At 38.7% G+C, this 20,562-nt stretch overlaps 1 protein-coding gene across 1 annotated transcript in view; it reads left to right on the forward strand.

Moving 5' to 3' along the window:
• Positions 1-20,562, forward strand: part of LOC149159149 (ATP synthase subunit d, mitochondrial-like) — a 55,919-nt gene that overhangs the window by 18,636 nt on the left and 16,721 nt on the right. The window contains exon 3 of the mRNA XM_089436410.1: positions 12,732-12,796. Coding sequence (XP_089292536.1) covers positions 12,732-12,796 — 65 coding nt within the window. The remainder of the gene's footprint in view (positions 1-12,731; positions 12,797-20,562) is intronic.

Raw genomic sequence — 20,562 nt, forward strand, 5'->3', positions numbered from 1 at the left:
CAAGAAGTACTAATCTCAAATGCTTATCCAATTCTTTGGACCCCATTCTCCCTTTATGGTCTTCACTTAGACATATGGTTGTTAGTCCTGGCCTAGTGCATGACACATAAATAAGAGAAAATAAAGTCCATCATCACTCCCTCTCAATCAGGGAGGAAATATCCACCAAAACAAATTTGCTACTTAAGCACTCAAGCTTCTTGTTTGGAAGTTCTTTTATCAGAATATTAGATACCTCTTCATATGTAGAAATATAATGTAGCTTCACGACCTTATCTCATACCAAGCTTCTGATATAGTGGTACTTATTGTTAATATGCTTTGTCCTAGCATGAAACACTGGGTCCTCATCAACCTTATTCAACTTTGGTTGTCACAATATATAATAGTAGGGCTCGATGGTCTTTCAAATAAATTTGATAACAACTTCCTAAGCCAAACAACCCCTCTGTAAACTTCACTTGCAACAATGTACTCGACTTCAACACTACTCAAAGCAACAATGTCTTGCTTTTTGCTCATCCATGAGATCTTGGAAGATCCCAAACTGAAGCATCCACTTGTAGTGCTTCTACCATCTGTCTCACTGCCACCCCAATAAGAGTTTGTATATCCCAATAGCTGAATTTCATTACTAGCATATCTAAGGCAATGATGCATTGTCCCATGAAGATATCTCAGGATGTGTTTGGCTACTATCCAATGGTCATGCCTTGGCTCCATCTGAAATTCACTGAGGGTATATACTTCCAAACAAATGTCAGGTCTAGTATTCACAAGATACATTAGGGAGCCTATCAATTGTTTATAGCATGTAGGATTTACCAGGCAAGATTCTGAACTCCTCAACTTCTTTAGATTTGTAATAATAGGAGTTGTCATTGGCTTACTATCCATCATGCGAAAATTTCTGTAATATCTTGATCACATATGTTCGTTGACCAAGATATATTTCACCAGGTTTCTGCTAAACGTCTAGTCCCAAATAGTAGTTCATAAGTCGAAGATCTTTCATATTAAATTCAGCTACAAATTGCCTCTTGCATTTTGTATCTAATTTTCCACACTTGTGACAAGTCATCCACATATAAAAGTATTATCACAGGTTCATCCTTGACCACTTTGATGTAGAGGTTAGGATTTGCAGATCCCTTGACAAAACTAAGTTTCTATAGGTATGCATCCCATCCTGGCATACCATGTTCTAGGTGCTTGTTTCAAGCCATATAGAGCCTTCTTCAATCTGCAGATGCGTGTCTCCCTCTTATGGACTTTGAATCTCTGAGGTTGCTCAATATAAACTTCTTCATCAGTGGTCCCATTAAGAAAAGCTGTTTTAACATCCATTTGATGAATGTTCCATCTTCAATCTGCAGATGCGTGTCTCCCTCTTATGGACTTCGAATCTCTGAGGTTGCTCAATATAAACTTCTTCATCAATGGTCCCATTAAGAAAAGTTGTTTTAACATCCATTTGATGAATGTTCCATCCCATAGTGGTAGCCAAAGAGACAAGCGATCTAATAGTTGTATATCTTGCTATAGGAGCGAATGTTTCTTCATAATTGATACCTTCCTTTTGTGAAAAGCCTCTTGCCACAAATGTAGCTTTATACTTCTCAATGCTCCCATACACTACATGTTTGATTTTGTATATCTATTTGGAAGTGACAACAAATTTGTCACTTGGTCTAGGAACAATTTCCTAGACATCATTCTTCATAATCGACTGGTTTTCTTCTTGCATTGCATTCCTCCATTCTTGATGTTCAGCTTCATCTTCATAGGAGGAAGGTTCAACCTCAATGAGCTTACTCATATAAGTTACATAACCAGAATACCTTTTAGGTCTCTTATTTTGTCCAAAAGTTCCCTTAGTTGCTGCATGTCCCACAACCTCTTTTAGAGTTGTCCTCAACCAAGCAGGTCTCTTACGAGTTTATGGAATAACAACATGCTGCATAGGTTCACTAGGTCCTTCAACATCTTCATGAATAGATGTAGGATCTTGAACATTGTCATCCCTTGAGATATCCTAAAAAATGGGCGCCTCTTCAGCAGAACCAATCGGAATATCTATGGATCTCTTGTAAGCTACATTTTCATCAAATATGACATCTCTGCTTACTTCAATACGATGATCCTCTTTAATGTAGATTCTGTATGCTTTTGATGAAGCACTATAACCAACAAAGATGCCTTTTGTACTTGTAGGATCCAATTTCTTCCTCTTGTCCTTTGGAATGTGCATGTAAATTGGACATCCAAATATTCAGAGATGATCCACACTAGGCTTCTTTCCTGTAAATGCTTCTTCTGGAGTCATATTATTGAGAATTTTATGAGGACTTCGATTTTGTAAGTAGACTGTTGTTACAGATGCTTCTCCCCATAAGAATTTAGGGAGATCTTGGTCATGAAGCATGGCTCTAACACATTCTTCGATTGATTTGTTCTTCCTTTCAGCCACACCATTTTGTTCAGGGTTATAAGGAACAATTAGCTCCCTCTTTATTCCTGCTTCCTTGCAAAATGCTTTAAGCTCTTTGGAGGTATACTCTCCACCATTATCAAACCTTGGGATCTTTATCTACCTTTCTGTCAGATTTTCTACTTCTTTCTTGAATTCTTGAAACTTCTTAAATACAAATACCACACAGAACCCAATAGTAGTACCTGCTGACCTTGTACAGTTGGTACAGTTTAACAAAAAGAATGCTAAGGCAAAAAGATTGATTTTGGAAGGAATCAAAGACCATGTCATTCCTCATGTGAGAGGAAAGACTTGTGAACATGAGATGTGAACAGTCTTTACCAGAGCTCAAATGAAAACAGAAAAATGGTCCTCAAGGAGAAACTGAAGGCCATTAAAATGGCTAAGACTGATAGTGCTACAACATACCTCACAAAGATCACTTCAATGAGAGATGAGTTGGCAACCGTAGGTGAGATCATTGCACCCACTGAGTTGGTGAGGATTGCTTTGAATGGTCTTCCCAAGACTTGGGAGAATTTTGTAGATGGCATTGTTGCACGGGGAAACCTTCCCAATTGGGAGAGGTTGTGGGATGATTGCATCCAGAATGAGATAAGAAAGAACCATCTTCGGGCAACCAAACGAGTTGTGGAGGATGACAATGTGGCATTGTTAGCAAGAGGCAAGAAGGGAGAGCAAAGAAGCAAGCTTCCAACAGTGGAGGCAAAGAAAAGGTAAAGGCAAGCAACAGAACAAGGAGAAGGACTATTCCAAAGTCAAATGTTGGAATTTGTCAAAAGTTGGGACATTATGCTGTTGTGTGTCTGGAGAAGAAGAACAAGAAAGGGAAAGGCAAACCCATGGCAGCTTCTGCAGAGATAGAGAGCTTCTCAGAGAGCTTTGATCGGGAGTTTGGGTTCATAGCTTGTGAGGTCACTAGTGCAGGATCACCTGCCATATAGGTTCAGAGGGAGTGTGTATTCCCCGCTACTAGCAGAGCATCTTCTAGCATTTGGTATGTTGATAGTGGTGCTTCGACTCCTGCCACATGACAGGAGTTAGAGAGTACTTCTCAAAGTTTTCAGAGGGTGATACTGATATGTAGGTAGTACTTGGTGATGACATCATTGTTAAAGCAGTTGGTGTGAGGACATTGACATTTGCTAGGGGACCCAAACCTCCCTTGAAAGTGTCAGATGTTTTATATGTGCCTAGAATGAAGAAGAACTTGATATCTTTCTCAACACTTGAGGATAAAGGGTATGATGTGTTGTTTAGGAGAGGGCATGTGCTTATATATCCTAGGGGAACTCTAGCTTCTTCAGCTAGAGAGATTACTGAGCGCCATGCCAAGGTGTACAAGTTCTCATTCCAGCTCCTGATGGCATTGAGTAGCAGCACCGAAGACAGGACCGACAACAAATCTAGCAGTTCAGAGTTGTGTGAGATTTGGCACCGCAGGATGTGGCACATGTATCATGGGGCCTTGAGTACATTGCGGGAGATCACCACTAATGTGCTAGATTTCAATTCTTTTCACCTTGATGTATGCAGAGGATGTGTTATGGGGAAGCTTGCCAGATCCCCTTTTCCCAGCAGTGACAACAGAGCGACCAGGATCCTTGACTTGATTCATATTGATGTGAGTGGTCGAATGTCTCATGTGTCCTTGAGTGGCTATGAGTACTATGTTTTATTCATATGACCACTCCAAGAAGACCTGGATTTATTTCTTGAAGACCAAGAGTGAGGTCTTCAAGCGATTTCAAGAGTTCAAAGCTCTTGTGGAGACCCAGACATGTAGGAAGATCAAGGTCCTCAAGTCGGACAATGGAGGGGAGTATACCCTTGGTGAGTTTGTTGATTTTTGTGCTGAGGCAGGCATTAGAAGGGTCACAGTTCCTTACAACCCCCAACAAAGTGGGGTTGCAGAGAGGAAGAACAGATCCATTGCAGGGGTTGCTAAAGCCATGCTTCATGATCAGGGGTTACCTTTATTTTTGTGGGCAGAGGCCTGCAACACTGTTGTGTAGTTGCAGAACAGGAGTCCACATCGTGCCTTGGGGAATGTGACTCCGGAGGAAGCTTTTTCTGGGAAGAACCTGATGTTGGGCACTTTCGTATCTTTGGGTGCCTTACATATTTCCTATGTCCCCAAGGAGAACAAGACCAAGATAGAGCCCACTGCAGACAAGGGAATCTTTGTGGGTTATAGCGAGACCTCGAAAGCTTATTGGATTTATATTCCTGCATAGAGGAAAGTGGTTGTCAGGTGGGATGTGGAGTTCGAGGAGGAGAGAGCTTTCAAGAGGTCACAGGGTAGAGTATCCAGAGTCACCAGACCCTCGGGAGCAATTGAGTCAGTGACAGGGTTCGAGTGGTCAGGGATCAAGGGGTACATCGATTATAGTGTCATGTCCATCAGTGAGCAGTGGGTCTCAGATTCAGGTGCGTGGTTCCTCTGGTAGCATGCAGGGCAGTTCGCAGAGCAGTTTACAGGGTAGTCCACTAATGGACAGTTCGCATGATACTTCAGCGTCTACAAGCAGAGATTCAGGCGTGAGGTCAGTTGACAGGCCTTCAGGAGTTCAGGATTTTGATGACGATGAGGATTCTTTCGCTCCGGTGGGAGAAGTATGCTTAGGTAAGAGGAAGCCCAAGTGGCTTCAAGATACATTGCACGGCCACATCAATTGCTGGGCCAAAGAGACAGGTTAGAGAGAGTAAACCACCTGAGCGGTTCTGTAGTTACATGGCATTGGTAACAAGCATTGTTGACTCCGAGCCTTCTAGTTATGAGGAGGCAGCCAGCCAGCAGGTCTGGAGAGAGGCCATGATGGAGGAGTATTCTTCTATTATGAAGAACGATGTTTGGGAGGTAGTGCCGAGGCCTGAAGGTAAATCAATTGTTACTTCCAGATGGCTCTACAAGATAAAGCATGCTGCAGATGGCAACATCGAGAAGTTCAAGGCTCGATTTGTGGTGAGAGGGTTCTCACAAGTAGAGGGAGTTGACTATGAGGAGACCTTCGCTCCCGTAGCTCGGTATACATCTATTCGCTCCATTATATCGATTGCAGCAGAGATGGGTTGGAAGATCCACCAGATGGATGTGAAGACTGCATTTCTTAGTGGCTTCATTTAAGAGGAGGTTTAGATTGAGCAGCCGTAGGGCTTTGAGCTGCATGGGAAGGAGGCCCATGTATGCAAGTTGAAAAAGGCACTCTATAGCCTGAAGCAAGCTCCCAGAGCTTGGTACTTTAGGATCATACTTGCAGCAGTTGGGTTTCACAAAGAGTGAGGTTGATCCGAACCTATACTTCATTGTGGTGGGTGAGGAGCCTCTCATTCTGGTGTTGTATGTTGACGGCTTGATCATCACTGGTGCAGAGAGACTCATTGAGGGCTGCAAAAGAGATCTTGCTTCAGAGTTTGAGATGAAGGATATTGGCTTGATGCATTATTTTCTGGGATTGGAGGTGTGGCAGGAGGAGGGGCATTTCTTCTCGGGACAAGGGAAGTACATTGTGGATTTTCTTATCAGATTTCACATGGAGGACTGCAAACACATGTCTACACCTATGATCACTAACTGGAAGAAGCTTCGCACTTTTAATTCCGAGTTGGTGGATCCTACTCTATACAGACAGTTGATTGGTTGTTTGATGTATTTGGTCAACACTCGACTAGATATATGTTTTGCAGTTAACACTATGAGTCAGTTCATGTGTGAGCCCAGGAATGTGCACTGGGTGGCTGCAAAACACATTCTTCGTTACTTGCAGGGGTTGTGGATTTTGGTCTGGATTATAGACAAGGTGATGGAGTGAGACTGGTAGGGTACACGGATTCAGATTGGGCAGGTTGTGCTTCAGATAGGAAGAGTACTTTTGAGTGTTGTTTTGGGTTGGGTTCGACAGTTGTGTCGTGGATCAGCTGGAAACGAAAGTCAGTTGCATTGAGTTCAGCTGAGGTAGAGTATATGGTTGCTAGTTTGGCTAGTTGTGAGGCCATATGGCTTCGCAAGATGTTGTTTGGTCTATTTGGTCAGGCATTGAGACCTTCAGTAATTTACTATGATAATCAGAGTTGCATAAAACTCACGGAGAATCTAGTTTTTCATGACAGGTCAAAGCATATTGAGATCAAGTATCACTTCATTAGAGACTATGTCCAAAAGGGAGCTGTCAAGCTTGAGTGCATTTCCACAAATGAGAAGGTAGCAAACATTTTCACCAAAGCCTTACCACGGGGCAAGCATGTCTACTTTAGAGACAAGATGGGAGTGGTGAGGAGCACTTTCCTCGGTAAGAGTGAGTATTAAAATTTGGGTACCAGAGGACAAGTCGTTCCCTAAGGCTTTTGATCTTTGGCCTAGGGAAAAGTGTCAAAATTTATCTTTTACTTTTCTCCTAAAGTGACTTTATAAGTGGTAAAGTCAATTTAATTTAAAAGTGACTTTATAAGTGGTAAAGTTACATTCTAATTTAAAAGTGACTTTATAAGTGGTAAAATTACATTCTAATTTAAAGGTGACTTTATTAAAGTCAATGATGAATTAGAAAGTGAAAAAGTGACTATGGAAATAAAAGGCTAAGTGGGTCTTTATTTAAGTGGGTGAGTTAAAAAATAGAAAGTGAGAATTAAATGCACATTTATTCTCATCCCTAGATCTAAATGAATCTCAGCCATTAGATCTTCGGGCAAACCAAAAGGGCATTTAGAGAATAAAAGGAGAAGAGAATAGGAAAAGATTAATTTATTCTTTCATGAGCATTTGAGAGAAAGAGAAGAGATAGCAAGGAGAAAATTTTTGAGTAGTGAGGAAGTGAAGGAGAGCAGTAAGAAGACGTTTCAGCAAATTTGGGCAACAACATTTATTTGCATGCATATCAAGGCAAAACTGTACAACATGAGAAAGGCACAGATATTGTGGAAGAGGGACATCATAGAAATCAAGGAAGAGGGACAACAACAAGGGCATGAATTTCAAGACAGATTTGGGAATGAATTTTGAGGTAGGCGTGCTGTTGAAATCCATATGGTCTGTACAGTATGTACAACAAGTTCTGGGCAAATTTTTCGAGGCTGGCTGTACAACATTCAATGTTGTTTTATTGCTGGAAAATTTTTGTTTGGGCTATTTGCTGATTGGCATGATTTTCGAGGCGGAGTTCAAGCACGAAAATCGAGATAAGTTGTAATTTGTGTTTGTTGGAATTTTTATTGTGTATTTCAGTCTCTGTAAAAGCATTTTCAGAAATAAAGAAGAGCTCTCAAACTGGTTTTCCGCAAGAGTTGTAGGGGTTTTTCTAGGGTCACATTGACAAAAAATCACTGTGTTATTTTTTGTGTGTGGCTGTCATAATTTTGCTGTGTTTTATTGCTGCAATTTCAGCAGTTGTGAAATCTCTAAATTTGTGTTTTCAGAAAATTATTGTCATTTCCAGATTTTAGAATTTTTATTATGTTTGGATTGAAACTAAATGCATGGAGTGATAAGGAAAACTGATAACCGGAGTGGGGGTTGAAATTTTTTCACAGGGCATCGTAACAATTTGTACAATCTTCCCTCTCGAACACTAATCACTCTTGTTGAGTCTATACTGGAGCCCTTAGGCCATACAAGAACCTGACCATTTGGTGACTGGAGAAAAAGCCTCCTCGTAGTCCACTCCCTCTTTTTGGGAAAACCCTCTTGCCACAAACCTCGCTTGGTACTTCTTGATGCTGCCATCTGTTGCATGAATCATTGCTTGGGTAGCCTTTGCAATGGGCCTGTTCTTCCTTTCCGCAAGTCCCATTCAGGAGGCCATGTAAAAAGGAAAAAAATCATAGCCAAGCAATCATTTTTTGATATCCAAAGCATACCATACAAAATAGAAGAACAAGATGTTGACCAAAGATTCAAAGGAGTTAAGTACTTATCTCTTGATCGAGGAAGAAGTTGTTGAGGGTTGTATGGAACTGTTGACTCCCTCTTGATCCTTGCCTCCCAACAAAAAATCATTGAAGTCCTTGGAAGTATACTCTCCTTCTCTAACCTCAAAACCTTGATCTTCTTCCTTGTCAAGATTTCTACCTGAGCCCTAAACTTCTGGAACTTGTTGAAGACCTCATCCTTGGCCTTCATGGGAAAAAGTCATTATTGAATGTCAAAAGAAGTATTCTTTCTGAAGTCCATCTGCAATCTTATCAAGTTTAGATTCCTTTGTCTTCTTTTGAGGTTCATGTTCATCATCATCAACATCGGCTGTTGATGCATGCTACCTTTCCCTTCCTTCCTTTTTCTTTTGAGGACACCAGGAAGCATAGTGTCCAAAATCATGACAATTGAAGCACCTGACCTACGAAAAATCCTCATTCTGATCCTGAATTGAAGCGGGGGTCTTCTACCTGTAATCATCTTATTGAACTTTCCAAAACTTCTTCCTTTTCCTATCTTTGCATGAGCTGCAAGTGCTTGAGTTTCTTCCTCTTGAGGTCTTTGCAAAGTGCCCTTGGACAACAATTTGGCCTCCTCTTGGAAACACTCAGTCACAAGCAAGCTTTTCGTGTGCACAAATTCCCTGAACAAATGGGTCCCATTGTTGAATTTTGTAGCTATGGTCAGTCTTCATAATTAATATTTATTGATGTACTTGTAAAGCATGTTCTACATGCTCAAAAGAAATTATATTCCTTATGTATTTGTCAAAAGAAAAATTAGAAGGCATGTTCTTCATGACCTTCACTAAAGGAAAAATTGAATTTTGGAATTTCGGTTTATGACTCCACAAGAAGGCCAAGTCGGCCCTCCTCCTTGTCAAGTCGGCTCAGCCCCAAAGAGGCACCTATTCGCCCCCCAAAAGGACTATATATATATATATATATATGCATTCTTTCTCTCTTCTAAAGTGCTATTCGGATCATCTGTTTTTATATCCCTTAGGCCAGCAATGATGTCAAGGAAGAAGGACGAATTCAAGGCTTGTATAAGATGAATCTCTCTCAAGGAAAGGATTGAATCTCTGTGATCTTTGTTGAAGGCTGAACCTCTGCACTGGACTAAACCTCTGTAAAGGGAACCGAATTTTATGGAAGGACGAGAAGACCTAATTTTGTGGGCAGATATCTTGGAAGGTTGACTTGACTTCTTGATGCAAATGTGACTCATCATCTTGCTGGTCAGTTTATGTATGGCTTTGAGGTCTCTTGTTGAATTGATCCTCTAAGGAAAGGATTGTTGGGTTTTTAGTATTTACCCCATGTGGGTTTTCCCAGGGTAAATGCTTGTATTCTTGTGTGGCTGTCTCCTCATGATCCTATTGGCACTTTTTTTTCAAATACTATTGATATCTTCTATGTAATTACTTTATGATGAACAATAAATACAAGATGATGAATAATGAACGCAATAAAATATAAATTTAAGTAAATCATAAGAAGTAATATCCAGTAGAGAGGATACCTTGAAAAATCAACATGAGAGTCACTGTAACAAGCTTTGTATCATCAATGTTATCTCCAATGGCTCTAAGTTCATCTCTCATTTGAGAAATTCTCATAAGATGAGAAATAACAAAATCTGATCTAGACATCATAACCTTCTGAGAGTCTGAGGTTGATGACTCAAGGTTAGCTTTCTCCTAGTGTTGCTACTCTTGTATGATCCCACCAAAGCATCATACACTTCTTTGGCAGTCTTCAAACCAACAATATGAGGGATCAAGTGATCCTTTATGGAATCTATCAAGATTCTTTTAGCGTTGGATTCATTCTTTTTATGCTTGGCTTTTTCCTCAACACCCTCTGACTTGGAATAACTTTCTCCACATGATCTTGAATCTCATTTTCTTCCAACACAAGGAGTATCCTAGTCTTTCAAGATCCGAAATTGGTGGCACCTTCCAAGCTGTCTTCTACTATGAGACTTGGCATCATTTTTGACAAGAGATCCAATCAAGCTGCTAAATATTGTCTCTTAGGCTGAATTCAATTCAATGGCTGCTATTTCAAAAGATCTCTGATACCATGTTGAATTTTCTATGCAAGAGTGCATTGGATACAATTTTCTGCCAGATAATTATTTCCTTGTGATTTTATGCCTCTACTATCATTAAATAGTTACATTTCATAAAATCTCATCAGTAAATGCAGTGGGAACAGTAAAGATCATAGAAAGACATCCATGCACAATAGAGACAATAATTTTACCCTAGGAACCCGAACCTTGGGAGAAAACCCAACAAATTTTCTTAGGAGAAATTATTCTTCAACAAGGTTTATGAATTAGATATTTGTATAGAATACAAGTCAAACTTGGCCAACCTGCTTTCCTTTGAGGTCAGCCCTGTTAGCCCTTCTTTATCCCTGTTTCACCTACAGCTAGCGTTCTTCCTGCGGCCTTCCTGCTGCTTCTGCGGCCTTCATGTGGCTCCTGCAGCTTTCCTGTGGCTTCCTGCTCCACATCTGCCCCTGTCCACGAGGGATAAGAGAAATGATGAAGAGAGAGAAAATTTTTTGCTCTTGCTTGATGGAGAAAATGAGACATCACACTCTCTATTTATACTTGTCGAATGAGGTGAAACAACCCAAGGGACACACCCTTTCATAGGCTGGGCCAACTTGACTTTCCTGGGCTGACTTGTCACTTCACATATTAAATTTTTCATAATTCTTCTGGGCTGACTTTGAAAACCATTTAGCCATACGACATTACCTCCCGATGCTACACAAAAATCAACATGTTCAACATATGGTTGAAGTGAATTCTTTGAAGGCTGGCATCCAAAATCGTAAATATACTAAAGATCCTTCCCTTACAATATTAAAAGAAACTAAAACTACTGTTGGGGGAACTTGGAACTTAGAACACTGAATTGGGGCATAATAATAGTGATGCCATAAATAACCACAAACCTGTGGCACACTTCCAAATTTATAACCTAGTCACTGTAGCTTGAAATACCCAACTGGGGGTGTTGAGTACATTTTAAATTGTGTTTGGAACAGATTAATTATTGCAATTGATTGTACGTGAATTCCTGGGTAGGGCAATTTGATTGAAAGTCCCACTGTTGAGCTATTAAATAACACCTGTTTTGAAATCACACCATTGCCATTCGTATCTACTGGGGAGGTTATGACCAGTTAACAATGTCCTTTCAAATTATAATATAAAAGGTTAACTGCCACCAATATTCATGCCAGTAAGAGAAGCTATCATTCTTTTCCCAGACTGTTTGCAACTGGGGAGAAATCGTGCGCTGCCACTCCATTGTGTCTACATTGGAATAGCTTTACTGTGAAAAATCAGCCATTGATATTATTTCCACAGACGTTTTTACTCTTTCTGCCTCAATTGTATACATTAATTTCCCATTCATTAGTAGAGTCACCTTTATTCGTATAGCCACCTTTTCATTAACTAGGCCACTTAAAAACATTCCTAAGCGTTTCTTAAAAATACAAAGTTTCAAGTTTCAAGGAATTATAAGAGGTGAAAGTCAGAAGAATGAAGGATTTTTTTTTACTCATTATAACAAAGGGTAAGAGGGAATTATTGGTTGGAAGAATAAACACACATTTATAAGGAATCTCATAAGAAGCATAACAAGAATGAGTAGAAAGTGACAATTGCATTAGCTATGCTTTCAGTGTCCTTGAAGAACTGTACCTTTGGCAGTGCTTCTGTTACTGTAAGGACTTGGTTGTAGCTACCATACAAAATCAACAGAGTTTTTGAAGGTGCTTTTTTGCAGTCTGACCAGGGACCTGGCTTTTTTTTTTTGACTAGAGGAATTGGCAACTAGGTGGGTCTCATACTCACATGACATGGGGTCGATTCCCACTAGTTGGAGTTCAGGCAGGTGGGACACCTATGGGGTTTTGAAATGGTGACCATTATGCAAGGAGTGCCTTAACAGTGCATCCATTACCGACTGTTCTATGCTCCATGGGTTACAATCTGATTTATAACGATATGTAATATCAGAAGCATGTTATGGTTACCTACTTTTGCCTTGATATAAATTGTTATTGCATTTCATGATATTTTCATCTTTAGTCAAGCACAAACGGTGTTTTTAGGCTTATTGAATGTATTATAACCATTAGAAAAAAGCTAAGGCGGATACAATATCAAGCATTGGCATAAAAAGTGGAAATAAACATTATATTCTTCTATTTAACTGCTATAATCTATTTATTGTTAAAGACAGCAAAATTTGGGTTCCATAAAACTGTAATATTTCATTTTCTTGTTTTTTTCCAGGTGTTAAAATCCCAAAATATGTGGACAAAGTTACTCCTGAATATAAGCCAAAGTTTGAAGCACTGGTGAGCACCAGTAGAATTAGTACCTTTTACAATCAGTGATTGATTAAGTTTGCATAAAGTAAATCATGTCAGGTTGCTCTCATGCTTGTTTATATTAGGAAAAAGCTGAACTAGTTTGACAAGTTCTTAACATGATGCCCATGTATCAGTCCATGGTAGGAAGTCTCCAGTTATTTTCTGTTTTCTGTAGTTTTCATTTGGTTGGTACTGGTCCTTTGTTAATGAAGTGGGCTCTTTCTTTGGCATAAGTACCATGATCAAGGGCTATCTATCCTGTCAAATCTATCCAGGACTTTCAACTGCACTTGTAAAATTTATACATTTGCACCTATGGGCCATTGAGGTCACTGGGAATTTCACCTGGTTTTGGATGGGGTAATTAACTATTTCAGTTGCACGAATGTGGCAATGTGTCTTTGGTGGGGGGGCGGTGGGGTGAGGAAGGGGTTAATCCTGGGACTAGGCACTGAAAACACTTTAACTGATCCCGGTTTCTGGGCATATGAAACATCTTTTAGATTTCTGTGATTATTTGCTGCTTTCTATGTATAATTCTTTCAGGTGTAATAAATCACCTCGTCACTTTTCAAATTGTGTGGTTTTCTTTTGTTTCTCATTTCTGCCTGGGATATTATCATATTTTCTTAAGCATTCCCATCACAAGGATTTATGAGACTTTCTTCCGATTTTAGCAATTTGCATGCTCTAAAGACTTATTTTGTCATCCTAAACAAAGCCTACCGATTTGGATTAGATTAGAAGCCCTCTCCTCGAAAATTTTAATGGCTAGTATTTTTCTAAAAAAGTTTGGTGTTTGTTAATAAACCTTGCTAATTATCTATAAATATCTAAATAAGGACTTCGTTTTTAAAATTTTCGCCAAAAATCTCTAATTGATATTTTATGAACAAATGTATATTTAATCGGATTTCTGAACTCTAGATGATGTGACAGCTTGTAATTATTCTGAGTGTAATATTACTTATGGCAATAGAATGCTGAGAATTCTCTGTTGCTCAATATTTGGTTTTTAATTTGCGAAAATTATAGTCAATGTTATTGTATTTGGAAAGTGCTTCATCTTTGGACGGGTTTCTTTACTAACATTTTTCTTCAATTGTTCTTTGCTTTTACAAATTTGGCCTGTGTTTCACTGTGTTTATTGTGCCTGTATTTGCATTTTTCTAACCCATGCTTACTACATCATTTGTATATAGTATATTAATTCTTTGCCAGCTTTGAGTTAGATGCAGCAATTTTAGTTTGCTTCACTCTTTGACAGTTGAAAGGCTGCATGTTATGCATAAAAATTAAAATAACCACCTGAGGCTATATTTAAGCCAGGCCCTTCATTGTAAACAATAAACATACATATATATATATAAGTGTAAAAATATATATGTTGCACGAAACTTCTAAGAACATGATGTTTCGGGACGTAACCGTACCCGAAACTCTGAAACTCGGTCAAAACTTGACCGAAACTCTACCATTATGTAATCATCTATGAGAGTTAATATTGACTTGGTTTTCCTTCTAAATTGTCATCTATGGGTCTTATTCCCTTTTTTCTTGCAAGATAATGTGTTATTCACATATTTATAGATTTCTTTTTATATATATAAACACATATGGCGTTTCAGCCAATGTTTCGGCTGACTTTTCCATTTTTGGGAGGTAACGATTCTAAACCTACCCGTTTTGGAAACTCCGAAATGTTTCGATGTTTCGCCCACGACACTGTCGTACGATGCCATGTCAACCCAATTTCGCCACAGTACTGCCCTTTGTTCCCTATTTGCACCTTACATCCGGTTTGCGTCGCTGCCATAAGTTCTACAATCTGCCATGCTATTCTATTGTAGCCACCCTGTCATCTGCACACCACCCTGTCATCTGTGCTAAGATTCTTTAGTTGCTGCGTCCCTGTCGTGCAACTGCCATGGTCTCTGTCATCTGTGCTAAGATTCTCTAGCCGCCCCATCACTTTCGTCCAACAACGATAATCCCAGTCGTCTGTGTTACGATTCTCCACAAACTGATGTATACTTTGTTCACTGTTCGCCATAGCTACCCATTGCCATACTTACTGCCCCTGCAACAGCTCTCAGACCTGCTGCTGTCATTATCACATATGACAGCCCTGATTGATCATGCGTCGCATCGTAAACTTATAAAAATTCGAATTAGTGGAAAGGTCATGTTTGTACTGTGTAGGTATTTTTTTTGGAAATTAGAGTTATGTAAGTCTTATAATAAAGTTAGGAATATATTATAATAATAATAATAATAAAAACTGTAAGTAGCCTAGATCCATTTTAACTCCGTATCTACGAAGCACTGAGGGATCAAATCTATTTTCACTCTAAAAGAGGTTTGAATATCAAGGGAGCCTCTTGGCACTGGGTAGATTCAGAGTTAGGCTGCATCTAGGTTGGTTTAATTATTAATTATAATTATTAATAATTATAATTGTAAATGTAAGTATTAATTTATTGTTTTTTTATTTTTTATTTTTATTTTTATTTCAAGTTTTATGTAATTTGTCCCAGTGAAAATGTTTTATTGTTAATTATAATTATTAATTATTAATTTAATTTTACTTTTATTTTGACAGAGTCAAAATGTTTACAAGACATCACAACATCTCTATCACACTGGGTTAGAGAGCGCCTCTCAGCACAATAATATATATTCCCACAAGTGATGTGATGGATGTTGACAATATTGACAATATGACTATATTCCTCATGGAATATACAACATTGTACCTGTGAGGAATATACTTATGCTGTCAACATCCACCATGTCACTTGTGGGAATTGAACCTTGGTGTGGAGGATTTCGTTCCGTTCCCAACCACTCGAGATAACCCCAATTGACTTATATATTTTCCGGAGTTTTTCCAAGGAAATATCTAGGCAGATCCACCCAAAGGGATCACATCCCACCAGCTTATTAGTAGAGCCTAACCCCAAGGGCATAATGGAGAATTGACCCCGTGACCTCCCATTAGCGAGGTGCTTTAGCGATGGGAACTCGACCAATTGAGTTAACCCATGAGGATATATATATATATAGAGAGAGAGAGAGAGAGAGAGAGGGAGAGAGAGAAAGAGAGAGTATTCTTATTATCTAATGAATATGGTCAATCAAAACCATAATCAAGTGATGAATACTTTAAGTTGGCTCATGCATTTAGGGAATGGCACAATGACCCAACAAGAAGACTCTTTGAATATGTCAAAATTGGCTTCACATGCCCAAAGTCTCTGCATTCATCTACCATACTAGATCCACAAATCAATATATTGAATCCTCATAATATAATGATTCCTAACCAATTTCCACCATACCCGAACCAATCGATTGTCACATACCAATGAAGGGCAAAGCTTGAATTGTCAAAATTTGATGGCAATGAGAAGCACAGTGTGGCATGGTTCAACAAAGTAGATGAGTATTTTGAAATTTACAACATTTATAGCAACGATGAAAAAATTAAGTATGCATCCATGCAACTTGAAGGCGACACATATAACTGGTATACGTGGTGTAATAAATTCAAATGACTTCTTTAAACGATTCCAAGGTATCAAGGGAGAAGAATTCTTAGCGAAACTCACTAGACTACAACAAAAAGGAAGTGTGGATGAATATACTCGAGAATGGGAAACATTGGCTACAAGAGTACTTGGATTATTAGTATGACGTCTTATTCAATCATATATTACTATACCTCAAACTGTACAACTATGGAAGAAGCAATTCGTAAAGCAAAAGCAACTAAGAAAAAAATTGAATTATCTCCATTGCCAAGATTTGATAAAGTTTATTGAAGACGAAAGCTTGTACAACCTACAAATACAAAAAATTCAAAATACCTTCCACCTCTTTTAAGAGAACACTGAAAGCCTAGTCTATAAGGTCAAAGATTAAAGGAGTGAAAAGTGTAAATACTGTGGAGAAAAATGGGACCACAAACACAAATGTCTTAAAAGAAACATCATCAAAAACCTATATAAGTGAGAACCAAAAAACGATTTAGATATTGAAGAGTCATATGAAGAAGACGGGACTCTTCATAACCTTTCCCCATATTTCAAAAATGAAGAATCATCACGAATATCACTTGCGGCTATCACAAAGATAGCCCAACCACAAGCATTAACATTAAAAGGACATATCGAAAAGAATAATGTAATGGTCTTAATAGATACTGGAAGTACCCATAATTTCGTCAACATGAACATGGCAATAGGACTTAATCTTTTCATATATCCGATGCGCCATATGAAAGTCATGGTAACAGATCGAAAGAAGATCGAAAATATGGGAAAGTGCCATAAGGTTGAATCACAAATTCAAAGCTACAATTCAGAGTCTCAGTTTACACTGTGCCTCTCAAAGGAGTAGTTGTAGTCTTAGGAATACAATGGCTATAACAATTAGGCACTTATTTCGCAAACAATCAAAAGCACTTTTTAAAGTTCAAATGGTAAGGGCAAAGGTGCAAATTATTTGGATTCGACCCACCACAAAGTCAAATGGTATCTTCTCAGTGGATGATGAAGTTAATTTGGAAAGGAGCACTAGCCTATACGATTCAATGTTGTTAGATGGAATCACTGTCCTTAGGATTAGTTGGTAATGAACAAATTGGTATTCAGGAATTGATTAAAAAACACAAGGTGTTCCAATATATTCCCCTTCAGATGCCTCTCAAAAGGGAAATTGAGCACATAATCGAAGTCAAGGTAGGGTCAAACCCTATCAACATTAAGCCATATAGATATTCACATCAGCATAAACAAAAATTGAAAGCATATTCCAAGACTTCTTAAAATGTGGTATAATTACAAAAATAAAAGCTCTTATGTTGTTCATGTGATTCTAGTTTAGAAGAAAAACAAATCATGCAAACTATGCATAGATTATAGAGGACTAAACTAGATAACATATAAGAACAATTTTCCTTATTCCTTCATGGATGAAATGTTAGTTAAATTTCATGGAGCTAAATATTTTTAAAAATTAGACCTGATATCCGAATACTACCAAATTAGAGTAAGATTAGATGATACTGCAAAAACTGCTTTCCAAACTCATGATGGTCATTATGAGTTGAAAGTAATGCCTTTTGGTTTAAATAATGCTCCAACAATTTTCCAGGCTATAATGAATGAGGTATTCTAATCATACTTGAGTAAATTTGTGCTAGTTTTTTAAATGATATTCTTGTATATAATAAGACATGGAAAGGACATCTACAACACCTGCAACATGTTCTTATTATACTAAAAAAATCAGTTTTATGCAAAGATTTTCAAATTCACCTTTGGAAAAGAAGTAGAATACCTCATACCCATAAAATATCCTAAGGAGGAGTAAAGGTAGATCCCAATAAGATCAAGGCAGTTAAAGAATGACTTAAACCAAGTTAACATATGCAAATCAAGAGTATTTTTAGGGTTGATCATGTTGATTTTTCAAGTTCCTTAGATACAAGCACTAATTTCTGAAAACTGATAATTACTTCCAATGATGTGGATATTCTTTTAGCACTTTCAATTTGTCATTGTAGGAATTTACAAGGTAAGTTCCTCAGACAGAACACCAAAGGACACCGCTCACAAACAGATCACAGATCAATACACCAGTATTCTTGACGTGGTTAAAACCCTCAAAGAGGGAAACAGTGCACGGCCTGAGCCAACACGACAACTTCAGGCAATTTATTAATAAAAGAATGAAAATTTACATAAGCTTCTCTCATGAATGGTTACCCTACAAATGATCCTCCATGCTTTAAAAATAGAGATCATGGTCCAATCGGGTGTTAAGCCACGGATCAAGTGTCAGTAATATCGAGGAGAGAATGAACCGTCAGATCACTTCATGTCTAGAACATATCGTGATTGTCGGATTCTAAGTTACAAAAGTACATAGTGAAGAAACACACTTTAGAGCATATCTCCCCTTAGTGACAACTTCCTGAACTCCAACCATAAATCGAAGTTAAGTAAACTTCGCTTCTGTGAGAGCCTTTGTAAAGATGTCTGTAACTTGATCATCTGTTGAACAATATTGCACTTCAAGAACATGGTCATGAATGAGCTTTCTGATGAAGTGCATGTGCAGTTCAATGTGTTTGTTTTGCTGATGTTGGACTGGATCCTTGCATAGTTGAATGGCACTTTGATTATCACACCAAAGTGTAGTCGGATGTTTCTGCTGAAAGCCAAACTATGACATGATCTGATGCAGCCACAAGGCGTCCTTACTAGCTTCTATGACACCACGGTACTCTGTTTTTGTTGAAGAAAGAGAAACTGCACTTTGTTTCTTGCAAGCCCATGTAATAGGTCCTGAACCAAGAGTGAACACATAACCAGCAGTAGACTTTCGATCATCAGGGTCACCAGCCCAATCAGAATCATGAAACCAACCAATAGAGGAGATGCTTTTGCACTGTAATGAATCCCAAACTGAATTGTACCTTGAACATAATGAAGTATTCTTTTAGCTGCTTTCCAATGACTTTCATGTGGGTTTTGCATAAACTGAGCAATAAGGCCAACAACAAAGGAAAGGTGAGGACGAGTATGGGTCAGATACAAAAGTTTTCCTACAAGTTGACGGTATAAGGTAGCATCAACTTCAGGGGAAGTACAAGTGATTGAAAATTTGCCTCCAGACTGAAAGGGAGAAGGGGCTAGCTTACAATCTTCCAGGTGAAAATGGCGTAGAAGATCACATACATAGTTGGACTGGGAAAGGGAAATACCTTCCTTGGATTGCAAGACTTGAAGACCAAGAAAATAATGCAAGTGTCCTAAGTCTGTCATTTCAAACTTCTCTTTAAGGCTGTACTTCACATGGTTTATAAGGTTGGGATCACTATCAGTAAGGATAAGATCATCAACATAAAGAACAAGAATGATAAGAGACTTGCCCACTTTCTTGGTGTAGATAGTGTTGTCAGAATGACACTTAGAAAAGCCAATTTCTAAAAGAAAGTTTCCATTTTGGCATACCAAGCTCGACGGGCTTGCTTGAGACCATAAAGGGATTTCTTAAGCCGACATACAAGGCTGGAGTCTGTTTGTATAAAGCCAATAGGTTGTTCCATATAGATTTTTTCATGCAACTCCCCATGCAAGAAGGCAGATTTGCCATCCATCTGATGGACTTCTCTTTTGAAAGAGGCAGCAAGGGAGAGAACAAGGCAGATAGAGTTCATTTTGGCAACAGGGGAGAAGGTTTCAGTATAGTCAGTGCCTTCAACTTGTGAGAAACCCTTAGCAACAAGACGAGCTTTATGTTTATCAACTTTTCCATCTGGTCCATACTTGGTTCTGTAACACATTTGCATCTAACCAGTTTTCGTCCCTTTGGAAGAGGAACAAGATCTTATGTATCATTTGCCAATAATGAATGATATTCTTCATTCATAGCTGCGTCCCAATCTGGATGGCTTGAAGCTTCTGCAAAGGTGTCAGGATCATAATTTGATGAAGCTTGAGCCAGTAAAGAAGAGGCTCTATTGAACTGAGAACGTGTACGTCGCTGATCTGTAGGATCACCGACAGGAGCACCTGATGCATCTCGAGTAGCACGGACCCATTTTGGAAGTCGAGGAGCTGAAGGAGGATCCTGAGAAGGTGGGGGAGGATTAGCATCCTCGCTGTCATCATTTGAAGAAGAAATATTTTCAGAAGTAGAGGGATAGAGAGAGGTGGCACATCTGCCGAACTAGGCTCGTA

The sequence above is a fragment of the Pinus tabuliformis genome, chromosome 5_2, assembly GCF_031772625.1.
Source record: "Pinus tabuliformis cultivar Carrire ecotype Pingquan chromosome 5_2, CPIR1, whole genome shotgun sequence".
NCBI classification, from domain to species: domain Eukaryota; kingdom Viridiplantae; phylum Streptophyta; class Pinopsida; order Pinales; family Pinaceae; genus Pinus; species Pinus tabuliformis.